We start from the raw sequence: 10,263 nt of genomic DNA on the forward strand, positions 1-10,263 counted from the left end.
ATCACTAGTAATAAATTGGGCGCAACTGTCGTGTAATTCTTGCTTTGGTGAGAGGAGACAATGACAATCGACGACAACAGCTCCATATACGTGGGCGGCCTCCCGTACGACATCACCGAGGAGAACCTTCGCAGAGTATTCGACATATACGGCGCTGTTCTTGCCGTCAAGGTTTCTTCTCCTCTGATTTTCACCTATTTCTCTTCGGCTTACACACATGGATGTGTATTTTGTGGGGTTCATGGTTTCATGCCTTCCAATTCCAAGTTGTTAATTTAATGCCTTATTGAGTTTGAAGATTTGAGACTACGGAGACTACGCCTCTCAACTTTGCTTCTGGTTTTTTATTTCTCTATTCTTTTGTTTTTTTTACCTGAAATCTAAATTGTGCTTTCTCTTCGTTTCTTTTTTCTTTTTTGTTCTTTTATGAAATCTAATCCCATGTTTCTGTCTACGAATTCTCATTTGTACCTTGTGGAAGTTTATTCTCTCATTGAAGCTACGGTAATATGTATCCTTAGTAGGTATAATAGTTTCTTGGGTTTAATGAGCAAGTCAGTAGCAAAAATATTTTCCAGGTGACCTGGAAGCTGGATAGTTCATGGACTCTGGGATGATAGTGAATCTGAGACTCGGGAAAACACCATCCACAAATATCTTTATGGGATAATTACCTACACAATCCCTCAATTCTGGTCACTAGAAACCATCCTTATTGTTAACTTAATTACAATGACACTCCTTTTCAGGAGTAGCCGGCAGAAAAAAGTAAATGGGAATACTGCATGAAGATTAAAACCCCGGAAGCTAGCCCAAGAAGGAAAAATTGGAATAGACACAATATTATAGAATTATCTCTCGATCATTTTATCATTTAACTACTTTTTGAAGATAAATTTGAGAACCAATGCCGAAAGAAAAAGGAAAAGAACATCTGTATGTTATACATATGTATATATATTATAGAACTAATGAAAAGCTAAAAGAATATATATGTGTATATTAAGGACATACATGTACCCATATATACAGGAGCTTTAGCAATGGGTGAGAAACGGGCTGGAGCTCTTGGGCACTATTCGGGGTGTGGGGTTTGGGTGTGAGGTCGAGGGGTTGGATCTGGTTGGTTGGCAGGATGGCAGCTCGGGTTGGTGAATTTGAGGATCGTAGGTGTTGCGTATTTGGGTGAGAGGGTTGAATAGATGCTAGAGGGTTAAGAGTGGGACTAAGGTCATGCTTGGATGTGGAGATGCGGTGGGTGGTAGAATGACGATAGAGGGGAAGGTTTCTGGTGGAAGGATTATGATAGATGATTGGGTGCACGGTGACCTGGTGTTGGGGAGTTGAGGATGGGTGGCTAATGATAGGGGTTGGAGTGGAAGATTGTCTAAATTGGAATTTTAAATCTTGCGAAATATTACATAGAGACCCTGAGTTATTTGGTAATATGAACAACCACCCCCCTTGAATGGAGGGTATTTTGGTTGAAAAGTTGGTCTAGCTAATGACTATAAATTTAGGTGCAAAATTGGATTCCAATACCATTCTTTTGGGTTATGACCGCAGATTTTTGGGCTGGAAAATTGAGGGAAGAGTCTGATTTTGTATGTGGCAACTAATCCTGCAAATAATAAAGGTAGTTTCTATACTTTGACCATACTTGATTTGGGTACTTATCCCTAATTTTTATTGCGTAAACTCAAGCTACTTTGCAAACTCATGTGTGTGCCTAAGTATGTGAATGATTTTTTGGTTTCATTATTAAGTGGGAGAGGGTATGTGAATGATGACGATGCAGTGTTTATTAGTCTACGGCTGTGAGGTAAATGTGGAACAAGAAAAATCAGTAGTTCCTTGAAATAAGGTAAGAGTTTTTATGAAAAAGTGGGTTCATTTGTTGTAAGAGAAGGGAGTTTATATTTGGGGATTGTTTCTAGTTTTTGAAGGAGACATTAACGAAAACCTAATTAGCTGCTCCATGCCCATCTACCCTTGATAATATTTGCTGCTCAAGTAGATTTTATAGACTAGAATGTCTTAGCAACAAAATATAATTGATCCAGTCGTTTATACATCTATGGGCATCTAGTTAGATAGTTGTTAAACCAAGTCTAATGTGTTATGATAAAATATCTGCTGAACTAATGCTCTATTATGGAGTTTGAAAGATGAAAATTCCAAGTTTGGAGCATTCTGGATATGTATAGAGAAGTGAAAAATACTGGTAGCAAGGTGGATTGAGTAATGGGCTTAAGTTTCCTTTTTAGCATCTGAATGTGCTTCTCTTCCTCTGGAAGGCCCTTTAGTTCTTCTCTTTCCCAACTTTGTGCTGCTTGTGGCACTGTGCGGTGAAGACTACAAAAGACAACCACAGACTTCAAAATCTCTATTTACTAAACTCTACCAGCATCCAATTTGTGGTTTTCTCATCTCCTAGAATTTGCTCTCCTTAAGTTACCTCCTATTTAGGTGCTGCCTCGAGCTTCCTTCCATGTTAAAAACTGCAACTTACATTTCTTTGAGCTTGATAGTAAGATGTAACAAACAATTATTAGTCTTCTTTCTTTCTCCACTGTGCGTCATGTTCTCTCCCTGCTTTCCAACACACCAACCACTATTTGACTTCCAATCACAGAGTACTCTGACCAGTTGGATCTCATGGTATACCTGTGTTTTGTTTAATCTTGTGATGTCACAATCTATACTTTTTGTATTATCATATTTGCCAAAAGAGTGTTGTACGAGTCTTTAAGATTCTTATATAGAAACTAAATGTCAGTTACAAACTTCGCCTTTATGACATACACCAATTTGTTATGTCTTCTTGTGCTGGTCTAACACTCCTCCAGACATCCTATGTAATATAAATCTTTAAAATTTTGTTCTCCCTTCTCATTATCAGATATGGAGGATTTTTATGTCCATGATTTACTTATTTGAAAAGTTGCCAGGGCTGTTTGCCTAACAATGCTTTGTTGAAGTCATCCAAACTTGTAATACACATTTGTTGACCCTGTATTGAGTCACAGACATTGTTCCATAATAACCAGATGATTCTTGAATGTATCTCACATTTACCTGATCTATACCTCCAATCTAGCAGATTCTGGGATTTCAAATGGTGGCAGAAAATAGATTGGAGATTAGAAACAGAAGATTTATGACATCTAAGCATTTTATATGTGTTTACTTAATGCTGATAGCTATTTATTTGCATATCAATAGAACAGAGTCGTGTCCTTGTGCTTGTGACTTGCTACTTTGAGGATGTCCCTGAAACATTTTATGTAAAGTTGCACGCGTGCATCTTATATTTGAGGCCACTAATTATAATCTTTTGCTTTGCCCATTGCAAACATCCACTTTTAATCAAATTAATCTTTACTGCCAAGACGGACTGTAAGATGACTAGCAGGCATCTTGATGTGCCAGATTTAAGTTTCATAAGATAACAGCAAATAGGGTAACATAAACTAATAATAAATGCCTAATTTCGATGTTTCTACATAAAAATCCCACACAGCTTTAACCCTGTTCACCAGTCAGCCTAGTCACTTCTCTACAAGAATAAGGGAAAAGGAGAGTTATATTAATCCTGTCCTCATGTGGATGTGGTAGAGAGAAACTTGACTAGGTGCCCATTCACCATAGCTAGGTCTACATGATAAGAAACAGAGTTTGGTTGGTCCTCTAAATTCTCTTGTGACACTTCACACTCAGAGTGTCCATCTGAAACCCTCATTTTACATTATGTCAGGCTTTCTTGACATCCCAGTTTGTAGTACTCTATCTCTCCTACTCCTTAATATTCTAGAAGCATTACTAGACTTTGTATGGAAATGTAGAAAGATTCTGCATTAAAATCTTCTGTACTGTAAGAAGAATTTATCTTAATCATGACAATATAGGTTATTCTTTAAATGCATAAAATCATGGATTAACAATAAAGATTGTAAATCCATTGTACCTATGTACTTAGAAGCTAGGCATTTAATGAGAAGGCCGGAGACACAAGTAATTTAGTAACGATAAAGTTCTCTCTGTGCTTTTTCTGGCACATTTATTGTCTGGATCAGTTTTATTACCATTATTGCAGTAAACATGTTGCATTATTTCTTTTTTTTGGTATCTTTATTTGGTACTTTTCTAGAGTTTATTTATATCTTTTGCAAGTTGTCTCATCCTGTACCTCTGTATTAACTTTATTCCATGGAATATTAAGTAAGTAAAAGGTGTTAAATCTGATTCCCAGATAATCAATGACCGTTCGGTTGGGGGAAAATGCTATGGATTTGTCACATTTGCTAATCCTAGATCAGCAATGCAAGCCATCAAAGAAATGGATGGCAAGGTGCTCAATGCTCTCTCTCTCTCTCTCTCTCTCTCTCTATGTGTCTTATGTCTACCTGATCAGTGGTATCATACTTACATGTGTTTTTGTTCACACTCCTATGGAGATAGATTTCTTTCCTTTATTTTGTTGTATAACTTTGAACTTTGAAACTTCAAAATATTTGACAAAATAATGCTTCAATTCAGACCATTGATGGACGAGTCGTTAAGGTGAATGAAGTGAGAACTAGGGGTGGAAGACCTAACTTTAACCAGGAGAGTTCTCGACATGACTTGGAGAGGAGTATTGATGGTGAGAGTGGTAGAGATCGAGGAAGAGATGATAGTTATGATAGGCAACGCCATCAGGAGGGACACTGGGAAAGGCCTCAGGACCATGACCAAAACAGAGAGAGAGGTCATGAACGTAGACGTGGTCATGATCGTACAAGGGATCGATACGTGGATGCAGATAGGTTTCGGTATTATAATAGACATCTGGATGATGTTGAGCAGGAGCATGGGAGAAAGCGTGAGCGTGAATGGGAAAGAGACAGTGATAAACAAATCGAGCAACAGAGGAACAACAGTCATCATAAAAGTGGAGATAAGGATAAACATCAACAGCTCCACTTACTGAATAGGTATTACCCTGGGCTTTATACTTATTACTGATGTTAAGCACTGCAGGAAATTTCTATTTAATTCATGATATCCTATGGCTGTTCTGGAATCTTCACAAGATGCTAGTAATGAATAATATTGCTAGTGTTGCAAAAATTTCTGGCATGAAGTTATCTACATCTTCTTTTTCTGCTCTTCCCTCTAAAGAAAGTTGATCAAGCTGTTTTGTTTCTGTGTATTTGTATTCAGCAGTGATTTCTAGTGCAAATTGCTTAGTTATGGACATAGACAGTCGATGTATCTCTAATTTAGAGGGCTTGTGTCAATGCACCACCAAAGTTCTTGAAGACAACACTCTTTATATTGTTGCAAATGTCAAAGATGCAAAAGCCATCAACTGAACACTTGCACCCTTTTGTATTGTTGTCAAATGTCAAAGATCAAAGATGCAAAAGCCATCAAGTCACACTTGTATTTATCTAAATGCCTTCGAGCAAAATCCGCTGATGTGAGATGAAAGAAAATAGCAACTGAGTTTTTTGTTTTTGTAATGTTTATTGGTAAAAGCACTTGTTCACAGTGATGTCTAATCATCTGGCGGGATACCAGAAAGGAATCCTGTCAAAATGTCAGCACCGTGATATGAAGATTGCTGCGCCTTCCCCACCGTTGTACTTGGTTAGCATTTTTGGAGAATGTCAGGAGCCCAGAGCTGCAAGAGTGTATTGACAATGAGAAAATGATAACGGAAGACAGTGATTACTGTTACAGTTTAATTTTTCTTGTGTTACGTGCTGAGTACCAAGGAAGATTAATTGCTAATTTATGTTCACCTTTTTCTTTCTTTCTTGTTCTTTTTCTTTCTCTTAGTTGTGCAATGTGCTGATTAGATTCTTTGATTCTCTCTGTGCACCACGTAAAGTAAATTAAAAACTGAAATATGCTTGTCTAGATTGGATCTCTAATCTTTAGGTCATTGGCTTAGCTAATATGGAAAACCCATCCCAGAGTATTTTTGTCTAGCTGAATTACAGCAGACATTACATGTTTTGGGCACCTGACCCTACACCTAGGTTGAGATGGTATGGTCGTGCTGATAATATCTTCAACCCTGTTTTTCTGTCATTTTTGTTGCGTAGGAGAATCATTTTGCTGACAGTTGGTGGGTTTATATGATTCCCATTACATTCAAGGTTCTTAGTGTGAAAGTAAATTGTTACTCCCAGTAATACCATACAAATTACTTAAGCCCTGAAGATGTTTTAGATATCACCTAATGTTAGGTTTTGAGTTGTCATTGTTTATCTGTGACCTTGATGCATATAACGCCTGAGTCGCCCGACTTGCTTTACTAGTTGGAGGATTGATTATATCAGCAGTGTAATTTGGTAGTAACGGTGACCAGCTATGGTGTAGCTACTCTTGTTGACAATACTTGTGGAGTTAGTTCTATAACTTCAACTTGTAGTTGCTGCATTTAGTTATGCTTTCTTGTTTATTTAATTGCGAAGAGCTGTATATGCCTGAGCAGGTCCAGATTTGACGAAGGTGGGAGCAGAGAGCTTTCGTTGGAGTCATTCAATGATGACCAGGATCAGGTAGCTCTCTTGTTTTTTCTTAGATGTATATGTGTACCTCTGTTTGACTACAAAACTTTTTTCTTGTCTGCATCAACAGGGTGAAAGCAAATTAGCAGTTTCAAGTCAAAAGCTTGAAGAACTTCGTAAAGAGGTAGGCATTTTATTTTTGGAGTCAAAACTAAACAATATGCTGTAGCATGCTTCAGGCTGTGCTGTAGCTCAGGCTCTAAAAGTTAGGAGAGTTTGTTTGAATGTAGACTAATGGAAGATGTGAAAGATTTCACCCTGTAAACTCAGGTTTCGCCTAAACGCAGACAGGTTTTTCAGACTGGGTTGCTGTGACCCTCCTTTCCCAGTCTCGCCTTGGATTCTGACCCAATGTCTTTACTATTCTAATAAGAAAACTGAGACCAGATTCACTAAATATCCGTTTTAAATTTTAAAAGTTTTTCTTGTTAAATTATTGACACCTCTGGGATAGAATGCTCGAATACAGTATACTTGATTAATATTTGAGAAGATACCTCTATAATTATGTGGTGCGTTTTGGAAACTTGACAGCAGTCTGCACCCTGCAGGATATAAATTTTCTTGGAGTCATGAGTTAATTTGTTGCTCCTCTACATTCTCTATGACTCGTCTATTTAGGCAAAGGAAATAATGAAAAAGGAAAAATGTATTCCCTTTGACTTTCATATATCTTTGTCCTAGACATTTTTCAATGTCAAACTTGTCTTGTTATGGTGGAGGGATTATGTAGTTGTTTGGCAGAGGACATTGATTGCAGCAAGAGCAGAGGGGAATGGATAAGCTTGAGAAGCTGTTCTGTGGTGACAGTGCTATTTGTGGAACAAAGACAGAGGGGGTGGCATGGGTGAAGGTAGTTTTAAGCCATAGACAGAAGGAGAAACAAAGAGGGATTGTTGGAATACAGGTGTTGCAGTAGCGCCTGTGGGGGATGGCATGTGCAGTGTGGTCAGGGGTGTGGGATAGGTGGACTTGGTGACATTGATGGCTTGGTCCACAAATTTGACCAAGTAACCTCCCGTGCTTGTTGCTACAACATTCAGCAGTATGCGGAATTCTTATGGTTATGCTGGAGAATGATTTCTCACTCCTCCCTGCCTTTTTACTCATAAGGAAGAAAGATGAAAGCATATTCACGATTAGAACGTCATACTAATGTCACGAATTTCAGTATTAGTTGCTTGGAGTTACAGAAAACAAACTTCTAAATATTCCTTTCCTTTCTAAATACTATCAACCTTTGCTTTACTCAGAAACACCATCAATGCATACATAACATTACCATGCATTTTCATGTTACCTGTGAAATTATGAAGGAAGGATGAACTTTGTTACCTCTAATATATAGTTGTAGGAGGCATTAATTTCTGGGAGGCAATTTTTTGTGTCTACTTATTGGTATCTATGGTAATAGGGAACTTCATCAAAAGAAAATTCTGACTGGTTGGTGGGTCATCTATTCCTGTTGTTTGGGAACCTTTAGTCACAGTCCAGATGGTTATAGAAAATAATATTTTACTTCTTGATCAGATATCTCGGATGGAAGAATTGGTTGCAGACAAACAAGAAGTTGTTTCTAAATTACAGGAAAAATACCAGGTATTTCATCTCACGGATAAGATTGCATATTGAGAGTTTTCTAATATAGTGTCCATCTGCATTGTTATTTCTGCTTTCCTTCTCTAAGAATAATTTTGTGATCTTAGAAATTGGAGGATTCATTAATCTCAGCTAAAAAGCTTACTTCTCATCGACACATACAATTAGCCAAGGTACTGTATTATATGTTACTATCACCTTTCAAAGTAGAAATCCTTAAATTTGGCAATTGTTCACTCCGAATGTTGTGACCTGTGCAGTTACATAAATGTTATCTGCAAATAAGAGACTATGATGAGAGATCCAAAAAATCGGAACAAGAACTCCAGGTTAGCCTGTTCAAGAATCTGTGTTTTCATTTACTGTCTACCTGTTTCTGTAGGCAATTCTAAGCTGGTTTTTAGTCTCTGATATATACTACTATATAGTTCTTTCTAAGTGCTTACCCATAGTTATAAATGGTGCACTATGCCACATGGTGCAAAAGGCGAGAGCCCTGCGCCATTTTCAAAAAATGGCGCGGTGCTTTCACCTGGCACGCACCAGGTTGCTTTTTTTCTGGTGCCAGGCGCACCTGGATGAAGCCAAGCCTTAAAATGCTGGGCTTAAAGGCTGAACATTAAGAAATTTGCTTTTTTCTTTAACCTTTTGGCTATCAAATTAAAACCTAATCTTGAACATGCTGATTTTGGTAAAAATATTAATGGTATAAAATATAAATTATTTATGCAAATACGCACCTTGCTCTGGGTGGCATGGCTTTGGACCCTTTTTTGTGCCATGGCTCCAAAGCACCTTCGCATCATGCGCCTTTAACAACTATGGGCCTACCGTTTTATGATTAAACTTTTTTCACTACATGTTACTGTTAGAAGAGCAAAAGAAGTTGTTCCTCTCCTTTTTCATCAATTACATAATTCTTATATGAAAATATATTGTTGAATACTTAACCAAATAAAAGTTTGAGATGTGAAAATTTTAAGTTGCAATTGTTTCACCAACCCTGCAAAAGAAATGCCTAGAGATGAGAACCGTCTCCATTGTGACTGTTAGCGTGGGGCTTTTAGCAGCTGATGCAGGATTCCTGGATGGAAATGACAAAAATATGCTTCCAGAAAATTGTAGGAAAACTTGAATAAGATGTTAAATGCAGAGAGGAAGCAATTGCTAGAAAAGTTTGGGACAGTTGTATGTGACTTCAGAATTGTGGAAAAAGGTGTCTAGCTTAGGAGGTCAGAGTAGGGGTGAGAAAGTGAGAGAGTGGTTTTGCTATCTGGAAATGCACCTCCTGTGGCTCAGTTCTGTGTAATGTGTGGAGATGTGCAGTGGGGTGGATAGGGAGTGGCTGAAGAATGTGTTAAATCGTTCTATTTGATCATTATGATATTAGAGCATTATAAATTTAAAAGAAGCAACCTCTACTTGGATGTCTTTTGATGAAACTATGTTGTTCTTCAGAGAAACAAATTTCAGTTCTTGTTGGAATTTGTTCAAGGAAAAAGATATAAGAAGGATCATAAGTATACCTCTTATATAACCTCCTAACCCTTCAGAGGGTTATATAATTAGATACTAAAACTTTTTTGTTGCAGTGGCTGGTAGATTCTACCATGATTGAGCTGGGAAATGATGGTGGAGGCATAAGTGATGGGATACTGACAAATGGGAGAGCTTGACATAATGTTGGAAGTTTCTGCCATTGTAACGTTACCTATTAGTCCCCTCTTGTTTTTCTTTCCTTTTATTCAAGACGTACCTTCTTGTTGTTAAGCTTACATATGCAGAAAATTACAATTGAAAAATATGTGTTTGTGAATCAATTTTTACCATATTGGTCCTCCTTTTATCAGATCCATACCTTCTTTCTCCTTCTCAGAAAGGATAAAGTCAAAGGTGAACAAGTGTCAAAGGGTAGAACATATTCTCACACTTGATGTTGCAAAACAAGAACATTACCGTTTTTGAAGTTACATTTGCTTCTGTTACACGGTATCTTTAAATGTCTCCCCAATTCCTCAACCCCCAACATGTAAACTGTCAACCGTGTCGGTTGGCTTTCGGCTTCATGTCTTTTGGTGTGGTGAGATTCGTCATGTAGGAA

The 10,263-nt window shown here is 37.6% G+C and overlaps 1 protein-coding gene across 1 annotated transcript; it reads left to right on the forward strand.

Annotated features, from left to right (window-relative positions):
- LOC105162091 (glycine-rich RNA-binding protein RZ1B) lies at nt 1-10,030 on the forward strand. The gene is made up of 9 exons (XM_011080017.2): nt 1-171; nt 4,253-4,351; nt 4,540-4,976; nt 6,488-6,554; nt 6,634-6,687; nt 8,094-8,162; nt 8,270-8,335; nt 8,423-8,491; nt 9,755-10,030. The coding sequence occupies exons 1-9, from the start codon at nt 61-63 to the stop codon at nt 9,836-9,838; spliced, it is 1,056 nt and encodes a 351-aa protein (XP_011078319.1). The 5' UTR covers nt 1-60; the 3' UTR covers nt 9,839-10,030.

The sequence above is a fragment of the Sesamum indicum genome, linkage group LG5 (assembly GCF_000512975.1).
Source record: "Sesamum indicum cultivar Zhongzhi No. 13 linkage group LG5, S_indicum_v1.0, whole genome shotgun sequence".
Taxonomy (NCBI): Eukaryota; Viridiplantae; Streptophyta; class Magnoliopsida; order Lamiales; family Pedaliaceae; genus Sesamum; species Sesamum indicum.

Excerpts from the sequence above, each read along its gene's own strand:
- LOC105162091 (XM_011080017.2), top strand. The coding sequence starts at position 61 with ATGACAATCGACGACAACAGCTCCATATACGTGGGCGGCCTCCCGTAC. Across the intron at positions 4,977-6,487 it reads CAGCTCCACTTACTGAATAG|GTCCAGATTTGACGAAGGTG; the intron begins GTATTACCCTGG and ends ATGCCTGAGCAG. Across the intron at positions 6,555-6,633 it reads TCAATGATGACCAGGATCAG|GGTGAAAGCAAATTAGCAGT; the intron begins GTAGCTCTCTTG and ends CTGCATCAACAG.